This window comes from Apteryx rowi, unplaced genomic scaffold (assembly GCF_003343035.1).
Source record: "Apteryx rowi isolate R43461 unplaced genomic scaffold, aptRow1 scaffold_26, whole genome shotgun sequence".
Taxonomy (NCBI): domain Eukaryota; kingdom Metazoa; phylum Chordata; class Aves; order Apterygiformes; family Apterygidae; genus Apteryx; species Apteryx rowi.
This window is the reverse complement of record NW_020448974.1, coordinates 79,569-92,938: the sequence shown is the minus strand read 5'-3', so window position 1 is coordinate 92,938 and position 13,370 is coordinate 79,569. Positions and strand designations below refer to the sequence as shown.

Below are 13,370 nucleotides of genomic sequence, written 5' to 3'. Positions count from 1 at the left end.
GGGGCCGGGCACGGCGGCGCCGGCGCTACTTCTTGGCCTTGATGAGGGAGTGGTAGACGGGCTTGATGACGATGTGGAGGTGCAGGGAGTTGTCGATGAGGTACTCGGAGGTGCGCTTCTGCAGGTCGGCGTGCGCGAGGAAGTCGGCCACCTCGTCGGAGCTCTGGTGGAAGCTGTAGGCGTGCTTGACGAAGACGCGGCCCTGCTGCCGCACGCCCACCAGCACCGTCTTCTGGAAGCTGACGCCGGCGAAGTCGGAGCTGCTCATGGCCGGCGTGATGACGAGCCGGGGGCGGCCGTCCTCGATGCGCGCCGACTGGATGGCGCCCGACACGGAGTCCGAGTAGACGGGGCGCAGGCTGACGGGCAGCCAGCGCGGCGAGAAGAGCACGTTCCAGGTGACCCTCTTGCTGGCGTCGTGGCTGCTGGGGCCCAGCTGGGTCTGGAAGCTGGTGCTGCGGTCGTCCCGCGCCGGGTTGTTGATGACCCACTGGGAGCCCCAGCCGGGCGCGAGGTAGTTGCGGGGCAGGAACATGCTGCAGTTGACGTCGAAGTACTTGGCGAAGTGGAGCGGGGAGGCGGCGTGGAACTGGAAGGCCTGGAAGAGCAGGTCCCGCACGGCGCCGTAGTGCTGCGCCAGCACCGCCGACTGCGCCTGCAGCCGGAAGAGCTGGCCGGGAGCGATCATGGGGTAGCGGATGGCGCGCAGCACCCGCTCGGCCACGGGGGGCTCGGGCTGCCGGCGGCCCAGCCAGCCCTCCACGGCGGTGTAGAGCTCCAGCTCGCTGTGCAGCACCAGGTCGGAGCGCTCGAGCAGCAGCAGCAGCAGCTCCGCGCTCACCGAGGCCCACTCGGCGCTGCCCAGCACCGCCGACAGGTTCCAGGCGAGGAACTGGAGGCAGCTCTCCTGCAGCGCCTCGTCCCCGACGCGCACCGCGTACTGGTACCAGCCCACCACGTGGCCCTGGCTCGACTCGCTCGCCAGGTGGGTCTTCATGTAGTCGGCGACGCCGCGCTGCAGCGCCCGCACCCGGTACTTGCTGGCCAGCTGGTGCATGGGGATGGCTTGGTGCAGCAGGATGGACACCCCGCCGCAGTACAGGTACCTGGGGGGGGGCAGAGTGCGGGGTGGTGACGCCGGCGGCCCCCAGCCCCGCTCCCGGCCCCCAGCGCGGCCCCGGCCGCCCACCGGCGCGCTCGGCCCCCCCCGCGCACCTGATGAACTTGTCGAAGAGCGCGGCGCTCTCGGGCGGCTCGTGCAGGGTGACGACGCTCTGGTTGCGCAGGAGGCCCTCGAAGACCTCGCTCTGGAGGCTGAGCAGCAGCTGGTGCACGTGGAAGACCTTGGCCTCGTCGGAGGCGGCCGCGCGCACCCGCAGCACCGCGTCGCTGGCGTTGCCGTTCTGCAGCAGCTCCTGCAGCCGCTGCAGCAGCGTCAGCGAGTGGTTGATGGTGGCCGCCGTGGCGTCGCCGCTAAGGTCGGCTTTCTGGGCTGCGGGCAGACGGCACTGTCCCAGCGCTGCACCCCGGCATGGGGGCTCGGCGGGGCGGGACGGCGCAGTGGGACAGTGCAGGGTTAGCATCGCGCCGTGCACAGCCTCCCTCCGCTGCCCCGGTGCCAAAGGGGCATCCAGTGCCCAGGAGATACGGGGAGGACGAGGGGCCCCGGGGACCTCAGCAGCTGCGGGCTGCTCTTCTGGCAGGAGAAGGGGTGAGAGCAGCATGCCGTGGGCTGGGATGCGYGGAGAAGCAGCCCTGTGCCGGGCGCCCCTGCGCCCTGCACTGGGGTTCACAGCGGTCCCCAGCCCGCCGGCTCCCCCAGCATCGCCGGCAGCTCCAGCCTCCTCCCCGGCCCCGCTCGGGCAGGCACCAAGGGCGAGTGTCCCCCCGCGCCATGTCCCCACAGGGCTGGGCTCCCAGTGCTGCAGGAATGGGGAGCCAGGCCAGCAGGACAGGGACTCAGTGCTCCCGGCAGTGCCCTGGGTGYGGGGAGCCTTCCTCCCCCTCCTCTCCCTCCCACGTGCCTGGCACGACTCCTGCCACCTCCCAGGAGCCGGAGCGTCTTTCCCCCAGGGCGAGTTTGGCCCCATCTCCCTCAAATCCGCATCTTGCCGGGCGGCGATGCTGCAGATTACTCTTCCCAGCTCCAGCTTAAGCCTGGCTAAGTGGGGAYTGGGAATGGGATCGGGAGCCTCTCGCCTCATGGTGCCTGATATYGCTCCTTCGAGGGGATCCCGGGGCTGCGGCGTGCCGGGTGCTGAGCACAGCCCGGCACCTCCCCGATGCYGTGGGGCACAACGCAGCTGCGGATCCCGGCACAGCCACGGGGCACGGCACGGCCGTGGGGCACGGCATGGCCACGGAGCACAGCRCGGCCGCTCGCTGCAGCCGGGCCCCCTGGGTGCCCCGAGCCCGGCTCAGCCCGGACCTTCCCGCCGGAGAGCCGCGGGGATCACCGGACGCCCAGGCGGGAAGGACCCGGCCGTGCTCCACCCCGGCACCCCGGCGAGGGCGAGCGCAGCACGGCCATGCCCTGCTCCGGGCTCCCCCCTCCGCGGCCGCCCTTACCGGCTTGCACGGTGAGGAGGAGGAGGAGGAAGGCGGCAGCGGCGCAGCCCCAGCGGCGGGCCGGGCAGGGCCGGGCCCCCATCAGCCTCGCCATGGCTTCGCAAGCGCATCTGCCAGGGGCTCAGCGCCGCACTGGCGCGCGCGGTGCCCGCCGGGCTCTTATGTAGGCCACGACCCTCCCAGCCCGCGCGCCCGCGCCGGCACATTGATTGGTGGAAACTGGGACCGGCCGTTTCCAAGGGAACCGCTTCCCGGCCGGAATCGATCCCATCCCGGCCCCCCAGCACCCCGGAGCTGGTGTAGCGGGGCACCCCGGCGAGCCCCAGGCACCGTGCGGGGCCACCTCCGGCTCGCTCGCTGCAGCCTGCACCGGCTCCCGGCACCCTCCAGGTGCTGCCGATGCCGGAGCGGCCGCCCCATCCCGGCCGGATGGCTGCAGCTCTTTGTGCCCGGCACGGYGAGGCCGCGGGGACTGACGGGCCCTTTGCATTCAGGGCACAGCGCGGCGGCGGCCTCGCGCTCCCCCCCGCGCCGGCCGGCCTCATGGGTATTCATGCCGGCAGCAGCGCTCGCCCTCCCATCACCATGGCATCCGGGCTGCCGGCAGGAACTGCCTGCCCTTTTCCCAGCCTTTGCAGCCAAGGCGCTCCGTGCGCCGCGCGAGTGCCCTGTGCCAGCCTCCGCTGGCGCCGCGCCGCCTCTCGCCAGGGCTTTGCGAGAGGGCTAGAGCAGTGCTCGCCCCCGCCACGGCCCCCCTGCGCTGCCCGGGGGTCCGGCACGGCTCGGCCTCGGGGCCGGGAGCATCCGGTCCCTGTTCATTAGACGGGCCGGGGGGGCTTTGCGAGGGACGCCACGGCTGCCCCCGCCGGGGCATCACCCAGACCTGGATGGGCTCCGGGACCTTCAACATGTGACAGCGGCTGCCCCACGCAGRCCAGTGCCACACTGCACCGCACTGCACCGCGCCGAGGAATATCAGCCTGTTCCCATTTATCGAGTAGCTGCCTGGGCTGGCGGGATTGGAGCCGGCATCGGCTTTATTGCAGCTTCTGCGTTAAGCTGCTAAGCGAAGTGGAAACCCGGCGCTGGGGCCGATGGGCAGCGTGGGGAGGGCACCGGCTGGGACACCCTGCCAGGAAGGGGGCCCGGGGCGAGCAGGGGGTGCGCGGCCCATCCGCGCCCTTGCGTCCCCATACCCATTTTTGCACCTGTGAGGGCACCTGAGGACGGGTTTGCTCTGGATTCCCGCGAGCCCGGAGGCGGACGTGGGCTGCCCAGTCCCCGAGCGCCTGCCTGGTCCCAATGGGGGGGGTTAGATGGGGTTTCCAGATGTTGCACGTGGCAGATGTTGACACAGTTCCCGTGCGGGGATTGCACATCTGGCCCTGCGCCGCAGGGGCTCGGTTACTGGGGAGCCGGGGACCCGGATTGCCCCAGCGCACGCCGAGGACGCTGCCCTTGCAGGGCTCCTGCCGACCTCCCGTGGGCAGGCGGAGGCTCGAGCAGCGCCTGGAGCCTGGGCACAGGCGAAGGCACCCGAGCCGCCCCGGCGGGCACCGTGCCGAGCACGGGGGGCACCGGGGATGGTGCCCAGCCACTGGCGAGGCCGTGCCAGGCGCAGGGTGGGGGGTCCCGAGCTCTGGAGCTCCAGGAACCCCATGGTGACCCGGGGCCAGAGCCGGCGTGGGCACATGGCCGGAGAGCAAACAGGCCCTGGCAGTGTTCYTGCATCGCTGCAGGGCGGGCGGGCAGGCGGCGAGGGGGGGCTGCCACCACCACACAGCCGGTTAATGGCTCACCGCATCCACCGATGCTTCATTTAACCACCTGCCTGCAAAACAACAGCTTGCCGGGGGTGTGCTCCTTCCCAACAGGAGCCTGCCAACCTCCCTGTGCTGCTGGGGAAACTGAGGCACGGGCAGGCTTTTCCTCCCGCTTTGGCCGTTCGCGTGCGCTCTGCACCCCAGGGCTGTGGCGCGTGGACACACGGGCACACGGGGCGCAAGGCTCAGCTGGGACATGCGTGCACACACACACGTGGGTGCATGCACATATGGGTGTGCACACATCCACACACACAAACACAGCAATTTGAGCTGCCAGTGAGTCCCGGGAGCTGGCTGTGCCCGGCCACTCGGGCAGCGGGCAGGGGCTGGGCCAGCCCCCACCCCCTAATCAGACTTGAGCAGCCCCCCACGCACCCACCTCTGCCCCAGCCCCACTCAGGGTGGATATGAAATGCAGGGGAAATGGAGGCTCTGCTGCCTGAGAGGGGGGAGCCGGGGGGTCCCTGCGCACGCGAGGATGCACGCTGGGCTGCAGCCCCCGCGTGGGGAGGGCACTGGGGTGCAGCTGGCTGCCGCTGCCCGCACAGCCCATCGGCCGCCCTGCCATGCCACAGACAGCCCGGCGGCACGTGGAGCACACGCACGTGCTGCCCCACGCTGCTGCGCTGCTGCAGCCTGCCCCGGCCCGCGCGCTGGGGTCCGCCAGCCTCCCCTGGTGCCAGCAGAGCAGGGACGTCTCCGGCCCCGGTGCAGGGGGGCAGCTGTGCCCGTCTGCCCTGGAGGTAAGGCCCCGGGGACCCGGCAGGGGTGCGACAGCAAAGTGTGTCCCGGCCGATGGGCTGTCCTGTGCCTCCGGCTCCCCTCCACCCTACGGGGACAACCCCCGTGGCACTGGGGGACGAGTGGGTGAGCAAAGCCCTTTGCACCCACTTAGTGACATTTGGGCACAACGAGGGGGCGAGATATGACCAAGCTGTCCCCAAATGCCCCCATCCCCATCCCTATCGCTCTGTGGCAGGGAAGAGCCCCATCCCCATCCCTCAGGGCCAGCACACAGCCTTCCCCCTCCCCCCCCAGCCCTCCCCGGGGGACACCCGGCCCCGGGGGGGGGGGGGCCGCGAGGCTCGGGGACGTCCTCCTGCCCCGCTAGCCCAGCCCGCGGCTCTGCCCACCCCGCTCTCCCTCCTCCCCGCAGCCCACGCGCCCCGGCGGCTCTGCCATGCTGCGGGCGCCGGCGGGGACGCAGCCGGCGGCGGCTCTCCTGGCCCGGCGAAGCGGCACCGCCCGCCCCGACGGGTGGCACCGGGCACCCCCGAGGTGAGACCCCCCCCCCCCATCTCCCGCAGGGCGTGGGGAGCGGGACCGGTAATGGGGCAAGGGGAGGCCGGGCCGGACCCCTCTCAGCGGGCACAGACCCCGCCGGCACAGCAAGCCGGAGCAGGGCTGGGGAAGGGTTAACGCGCTCCTGCTGCGGCCCCGTCGGTGCAGCGGTTCCCCTGGGGACACGAGGGCCCTGCGCTCGCCCTTGCTGATTAGCCAGGTCTCGTTTGCACCTAATTGGCGTCCCCCTGTGCCTCCGGCTCCTCTCCCACCCGGCGAGCGCAGCCTGCCCGTGCCCAGCTCCACGCAGCTGCGCCATGTCCGTGCCCGGGGGGGGCCCCCTCGCTGCGTCGGGGGGGTGCGCTGAGCCCCGGGGGGGCCTCTCCTCCGGGCCGGCACCAGGACTTATGTTCATGTGCCAGCTTGGAGACCAAAATCCCCTGCAGGCTCTCGGGGATGGGAAGATGACACACACACACCCCCGGCAGCCTCGGGCACCCGGCTGGCATGGCTGGTGGGGGTTCGGACCCGAGCTCAAGGGACGGAGATGTCCCCTGGTGGCACTGAGCAGGAGTCACCTGCAGAGCTCAGCAGTGGGAGACGTGGTCACCCACTGGTCCTGGTTCCCTCGGGTCTTGGCCAAACGCAGCTCTCCGAGGCCCTGGGGCCGGGAAGGGAGACCCCCGCGGGCACAGCCCTGGCTCTGATCCCACTGGAGAGCGGTGGCACTTGTCACCGTGCCCAGAGCCGATGCTGCTGGAAGGAGACCAGGAGCAGCGAAGGGGTCTGCCTGGCACAGGGAGGGGGACAGGCTGGGAGCCCTCCGGAGGGAGCAGGGGAAGGTGGGACACCCTGCAGCAGGCAGAGCGCTTGGCAGGATGGGCAGCTGCAGCAGGGGCTGCTCCGGTCCGGGGCAGTCCGGGGCCCTTGCAGTGCCGGAGACAGGGCTGGTGTGGGTTCCCTGTGGTGTCCAAGGCAGGGCAGTTTTGGGGTCTCTGTGGTGCCAGGCTCGGATTGGGATTTGAGCACTGCTCAGCACCCCTCCCATGGACCCAGCACCCCTCCCCGGGCCCTGCGCCCCACTCGGGGACCCAGCACCCCTGGGCAGACCTAGCCCCCTCTGCACACCYCGCTGCCAGCCCCGCGCTGGTCCCAGCAAGGCGGCGGCACTGGCGGCCCCAGGGCCCGGGGGTCGCGGCACCCCCGTGGGAGATGCTGATTTGGGGAGGGGGGGAGACTCTGGCCAATCAGAACGCAGCGCTCGGGTTTGGCTTCCCCATTCCTGGAGGACGCCTCTCTGATTGGCTCAATCGTGGCCACCTCCAGCCAATGGCAGCGCCGGGTGCGGGGGGGTGTGCCGCCGGGGTTTATGAATGGCCGGGCGCGGCGTGGGCCCGGGCCGGATCCTGCCCGGGGGGAGCGCGGAGCCGGGCCGGGCCGAGCCGAGCCGGGGGCAGGGCCGCTGCCAGCCCCCTCCCCCGGCCCCTCTGCCCCATGCCAGGCCCGCGTGAGGAGCCGGCAAAGGACCCGCTCTGTCCTTCCCGCAGGGCTGGCAGGCTGCAGCCAGCCAGCCATCCCCCCCTTGGCACCTCGGGCCACCCCCCCCCCACCCCGGCACCACTGGTTCCCCACCCCGTTTGGCACCTCTGGGGCCCTGCGGGCACCGCTGTGGTCTGACACATGGCACCCAGCCCAAGCTGTGAGCCAGGGCCTCACCCACGTGGCAGTCGCCCAAGAACGTCCTGTTTTAAGCCAGTTTTCTTCAAGTCAATGAACGGGGGCAGGAGATAAACAAGGAGCATCTCGGATAGCGGAGCGCAGCCCCCTGGCAGCAGGGCATCCCTCCGCCCTGCAGGGACCCGGGCGGTCACCCTGGCCTCCCCCAAGAAGGGGGCTGGATCCCTGGCCCTGCCACGTGCATGGGCAGCTCCAAAACGTGCCGCCCCCGGGTGGGTGCAGAGGCAGACCTGGGGCGATTGCTCCCGCGGGAGCCTGGCCCCCGGCTGCCCGATGGCCCAGCTGAGCCCAGCTAGTGGCGCAGGCAGGAGCAGCCCGGCTTCCCCAGTGTGGCCGGTGCCCTCGGCTCCCTGACGCCCCCCGTCTCCCCTCGCAGCCGGTCCGCGGTGGAGGGCGATGGTCCCGGTGCCCAACAGCACGGAGGTGGCGGGGGCGGGCGACGCGGCGCGCCCGGAGCCGGAGCGGTCGCCCTGCGTGGTGGGCATCATCCCCATCGTGTACTACAGCCTCCTGCTGGGGCTGGGGCTGCCAGGTGAGCGTCCCGGGGGCCGCTGGGGAGTGCGGGGGGCCGCACGTACCTGGGCAGGGCTACGTGGGGGATGCTGGAGGCAGCGCCGCAGGGGGGGACACCCGTCCCGCTTCTCCCGGGGGGCTGAGCCCCTGCGAGGGCAGCTGAGCCGTGCTCCCTCGGCCCAGCCCTGGGGCCTCTGCTGCGGCCGAGCCGTGGCTCCCTTCCCAGCCGCAGGGCTTTTCGGACTGCGGGGATGGATGGGGGAACCCAGCCTGCTCCCCGCGGCCACCCTGGCCCTCGGGGTCCAGCCCCGGCTGCAGCGCCAGGCCGGTGAACCCCAGCCCTGCACGATGGGTGCCGCAGCAGCAGGGACAGATGGTACTTGCATCGCGCTGGCTGACACAAGGAAGAGATTAATCAACTCGGCAAATCCCCCCGCACAGTGGTATTTATAGCTCCCCACCGCACGTGGGGCATGGCGCCACTGTCCCTGAGACCCTGGGCACCCTGGGGACCCCGGTGCTGCAGCACTGAGCCCCAGGGTCTCACCGCCTTGCTCTGCTCCCCTCCCTCCAGTGAACGTCCTGACAGCCGTGGCCCTGTCCCGCCTGGCCACGAGGACCAAGAAGTCATCGTACTGGTACCTGCTGGCCCTGACCACCTCCGACATCCTCACCCAGGTCTTCATCATCTTCGTGGGCTTCATCCTGCAGACAGCCATCCTGGCCCGGGCGGTGCCCAGTGCCTTCATCCACACCGTCAACGTGCTGGAGTTCACGGCCAACCATGCCTCCATCTGGGTCACCGTCCTGCTGACCGTGGACCGCTACGTGGCCCTGTGCCACCCGCTGCGGTACCGCACCGTCTCCTACCCCCAGCGCACCCGCAAGATCATCGCRGCCGTCTTCGCCGTGGCTCTGGCCACGGGCATCCCCTTCTACTGGTGGCTGGACGTGTGGCGTGACGCCGACCCCCCCACCGCCCTGGACAAGGTACTCAAGTGGGTCCACTGCGTCACCATCTACTTCCTGCCCTGCAGCATCTTCCTGGCCACCAACTCCATCATCATCTTCAAGCTGAAGCAGCGGAGACGCTCAGGGGGCCGCCGGCCCCACGTGGGCAAGACCACGGCCCTCCTCCTGGCTGTCACCACCGTCTTCATGGTGCTCTGGGCACCCCGGACGATCGTCATGATCTGCCACCTCTACGTGGCCTCGGTCAAGAAGGACTGGCGCGTGCACCTGGCTTTGGACATTGCCAACATGGTGGCCATGCTCAACACCACCCTCAACTTCTTCCTCTACTGCTTTGTCAGCAAGACCTTCCGCCGCACGGTGGGAGAGGTGCTCCGGACCCACCTCCGGCACGGCCCTCGGCCCAGGAACGGCCCCTTCCTGCCCCCAGCCCTGAAGCCGCTGGAGCTGCTGGGCRGCACGGCCCCCTGAACCCGGGGCTGCGGCGCTTGGTGCCTGCCCAGCCTCCTGCATCTCCCGAGCATCCCTGGGACCTGGCTGAGACCCTGCCCTGGGGACACTGCTCCCGCCGTCCGTGCGGCTGGGGTGTCCATGCAGGTGATGAYGGCAAGAGGAGACCTCTCTACTCGCCTGGCTGCGCCCAGCCCCTGGACACACCGCTCGTTGCACTCGCTGATTTGGTCCCACCTATGTTTTGGGGTGTCCTGCCTGGCGTCGGCCTCCCGCTGCGCTGCGGGGCTCCCCCATCCCTGCTCCCTGAGCCAGCACCGGGATGGTAGCTCAGCCCGGCCCGYGCTTGGCCCTCTGGACACGCTGCGTTCGGCTCCCCTGGGAAACCGCCGTGGGACAGCGAGGGCCGGGCTCCGCTCCCCAGCGGCAGCACCCGGGGGGCACCGGGAGCCGTGCCCTGTGCCGCACGTGCTGTTCCTCGCGGGCCCGTGGGGACCGTGGCCGATGGTCGTGGTGACGGTGGCCTCACCACCTCCGTGTCACTGCACGTCTCGGCTGCTCTCGTGCGTCAGCTCCAACCTGAACCGAAGGGTCCCGGGGAGCCCGGCCGGGGGTGATGGGGGACGAGCACGGGGGAGCTCTCGCAGAGCCGGGGGAGGGCACGGTGCCCTCTGTGTGCCGAGGGGACCGGTCCCTCCTCCTTAAACTTCCGTGTCGAGATGAAAACTCTGCCCGGGTCTGTGTCTGCTATGAGTGGCTGGGACGGGAGGACCCTGCGCGAGCCGCCCCCGTGCACGGCGCTGCACAAGCCCCCCCCCCATGCACGGTGCCCCACGGCCCTGCATGAGCCGCCCCCGTGCCCGGGGTCCCTCTGCCCAGCTCCGAGTCTCCATCCTGCCAAGGCCCGTGCTCCCGGCCTGGTTTCCCGATGGAGGGACAGGGCTCTTGCTGAGGAACAGCGGTGCCCGTGCTCTTGCTGCGCTCCTGGAGCCGGGCACTGAGCCGAGCCGCTGGCAGGGAGCATCCGCGGTGCCCAGCATCCCAGCTCCGAGTATGGCAGGGCCTGGGCATGGCGGCCCGTTCCCAGCTCCGAGCACGGCAGGAGCGACCCCTCGCTCCCCCCGCCCAGGGCACCAGCCGTTATCCCTCCCTGGGACCCCCACGGGACACGCCGGGAGAGCCGCCCTGCAAGGTGCCCCCAGGGCACGGCCCCCCCCCCCCCCCCCGTGGGCGAGGGCAGCCTGGAGGAGTCGCTCTCCCAGCAGTCGGTCCCAGGAAGGACACGGAGCCGGCGCTGGTGCCGGCATGGTTGGCACCTACCGTCTCCCGTGCGGGTGCCAGAGAGGGTGCCCGCGGCCGGCCGGGCCRAGCTCCCGGGACCCCCAGCTCAAGCACGCCCCCCACCAGTGCTGCCCTCCCAGTTACACCAGTGCCAAGCTGGTGCAAAGCCCGGCGAGCAGCCCAGGGCCTGCCAGCCCGCGCGTCCCCGGCTGCCAGGTGCCCGGCTGCCACCAGAGGGCAGGGACAGGCCGCCCTGCGGAGCCGGCACCCCCGGCACCCCTCGCCCGCCGGGGCTGGAGCTGCAGCCCTGCCTGCCCTGCTGCCCCTAATTAACCCCCCTGCGAGGTCCTTAGCGAAACCCCCCCAAAACAGCCTGGCCTTTGCCCTCTAATTCCCCATCAGCCAGGTTCGGGGGGGGCTTGGCCGGGTTTCCCGTGGGGCAGCGGCACCGGCGTCCTCCCCTGCCCGCCGCGGGGCTGCTCCGTGCCCACGCAGGATCCGGCCCCCGCGCGCCGGCTCTGCCTGGATTTCCTTGCTCCCAGATAACAGGGTTAAAGCCCGGCCTCGGTGCAGCGGGTGGTACCTGGGAGGTGCTCGCTCCATTAATTCTGGCACTTGAGGAGCGGAGGACGGGGAAGCGATTAGGTATTAACCCGGAGAGCGCCTCTCGCCCGGGCGGAGGCATCGCTCCTGCAAACCCCGCAGGAGACTTTCCCGGGCCTGTCTCCCACCCCACGGCCCCAGCCCGGGGCGGTGCGTGCAGAGGGGGCTCGGCGGAGAGGGGAGTCGCAGTGACCCCGGGGGCGGCTGGGCGGCAGCGAGCCCCCCAGGCCAGCCCGCGCCCGCCGGCGCTGGTTTGCTCAGAGAGGGAGGCGGCAATGCGCTAACCACATCTGCCCGCGGCGAGGGGCTCCTTTCTGGACACAGCCGGCTCAGATGGAAAACAGCTCCCCGGCCCCGGAGTAAACAGCAGCGGCTGGAAAGCAGCCGGGGAGGGCGGCCCCCCCCCGCCAGGTAGGGCCATCACCTTCGCCGGGGTGAGCCCGCTGCCGAGCGGGCCCTGCCGCGCCGTGCTTTGCCGCGCCGTGCCGTGCCAGCCGCCCGGCAGCACTGGAGCAAAGGTAAGCTTGGAAAAAATGCGCCCGGCGTGCCCATGTTTTCGGAGCAGGCCTGCTCCCGCCCCGCGAGCCCGGCGGGGGGGGGAACCACGCCGAGCTGCGCCCTGGTCCTGCACTGTGGGGCTGCCTGGCCCCACGGGGGGCACCGAGGATGATTTGTCCCTCGCTGCCCGCGGTCGGCCCCCGTGGGGCAACCGGCACGTGGCAGTGGTGCCCCCCCAGCGGTGCGTTTCTGCAGGACCTACAAAAACCCTCCTAAGCCATTAGGGACACATGGGGAGCAGCTGGGAAGCCGGGAGCATCCCAGGGGGAAGGAGGGAGGAAATCAGTGCCGGGCACCCACTGGCCCCCAGCCTCAGCAGTGCGTCCAGACCCCCCCTCCGGCAGGAGCAGGGGGCGGCGAAGGACTGAGGCAGCCGCCAGAAAAACAGCCCCGGCCCCCGGCTACGGAAGGAAGCAGCCTCCAGGAGGCCGCGCGGCTTGGCCTCTCCGCGGGCCCGGGCCCGGGTCAGCCCCCAGCGCGGGGGTGGGAGGAAGCCGGCCCGGGCTCTCGGCGGTGTTTGTCCTAGGATGAGGTTTTCCTGCAGCGGGGAGCGCAGGGGGCACAGCCTCAGTGTGCTCTGAGAGCCTCAGCCGCGTCCCTGTGGGGAAACTGAGGCACAAAGGGGCCGGGCAGAGCCTGGGGAGGAAGCGGAGCCCCGGCGCGCGCCAGCACCTGGAGCCCGGCTGCAGCGCCCGTGCGACGCACAAGCGCACCGCAAGGAGAGGCCAACCGCCCCCGAGGCCTGTCGTAAAGACAAACACTCTTTGGAAAAAAGAGAAGGGCAGGAGAGAAAGAAATCCTGACGCCGTAACGCGGCGCTGGAGCCGCAGGTGACTCAGGGGAGCGGGTGCGGCTCCCCGCGGACCCGCCGCCTCCTCCGCGGGCCCCGGCCCTGCTCCCCGTGACGTTTCCAGCCCGTCCGGGCTGCGGCAGGAACCCCAGAGGCACGTGAACTTTGGGCTGCATCCTTCACCCGCTTGCTTCACCCTCCCAAAATAGCAGCGCCTGCCTGGAAACCTCCTCCAGGGTGGGCAGGGCAGCGGGCACCCCGCCGGGTCTCCCCCGGCCCCCACCATGCCCGAGCCCCGGGGTGACCGTGGGGTGCCCTTGCCCGGCCCCGCTGCTGGTGGCGCTGGGGCAGGGGCCACCCACCCCAGTCCCCCGGTGCCCACCCCGGGGCTGGCTGCCCCTCGCAGCAGCGCCTCGCTGGGGCCGCTCGGCCCTGCCAAGGGCTTTAGCCGTCAGCTGACATTCCTCCGGGAGGCCCCTCCGGCGCCCGGCGCGGCCAGGGGTTTCCAGGCGGGAGCCGGTGTATCGTTACGCGGCAGGGGGGGGCCCGGCCGGGGGAGCCCCCACGCCGGCCGGGTGCCCGGGGCGCACGGAGACGAGAGCTGGTGCCAACGCAGGGCAGCGCCGCAGCGCCCCGGAGCCCCTGCTCCCATGGCCTGAGCTCAGCCCGGCCGCGCTGAGACCCCGCAAACTCGTTCCGCTGATAGTCGCACCGAGCCGATCGCCGCCGCGGGGAGCCGCTGGGGTGCGGGTGCGGGTGCGGGTGCGGGGGGGAGCCCGGCGCGGCGGGGC

The 13,370-nt window shown here is 71.4% G+C and overlaps 3 protein-coding genes across 3 annotated transcripts in view; 2 read left to right on the top strand and 1 right to left on the bottom strand.

The window, feature by feature from the left end:
• Positions 1-25: 25 nt before the first annotated feature.
• BTBD17 (BTB domain containing 17) lies at positions 26-2,662 on the bottom strand. Its single transcript, XM_026067495.1, has 3 exons — positions 2,569-2,662; positions 1,216-1,492; positions 26-1,106 (listed from the first exon to the last, which is right to left on the bottom strand). Exons 1-3 carry the CDS (start codon positions 2,660-2,662, stop codon positions 26-28), a joined length of 1,452 nt encoding a protein of 483 aa, XP_025923280.1.
• A 5,146-nt stretch (positions 2,663-7,808) lies between these two features.
• Positions 7,809-9,368, top strand: GPR142 (G protein-coupled receptor 142). The gene is made up of 2 exons (XM_026067648.1): positions 7,809-7,944; positions 8,500-9,368. Exons 1-2 carry the CDS (start codon positions 7,809-7,811, stop codon positions 9,366-9,368), a joined length of 1,005 nt encoding a protein of 334 aa, XP_025923433.1.
• Positions 9,369-9,851: 483 nt separating this feature from the next.
• Positions 9,852-13,370, top strand: part of GPRC5C (G protein-coupled receptor class C group 5 member C) — an 8,179-nt gene continuing 4,660 nt past the window's right edge. Inside the window, exon 1 of the mRNA XM_026067647.1 lies at positions 9,852-9,938. Within this exon, the coding sequence (XP_025923432.1) occupies positions 9,852-9,938 (87 nt within the window). The remainder of the gene's footprint in view (positions 9,939-13,370) is intronic.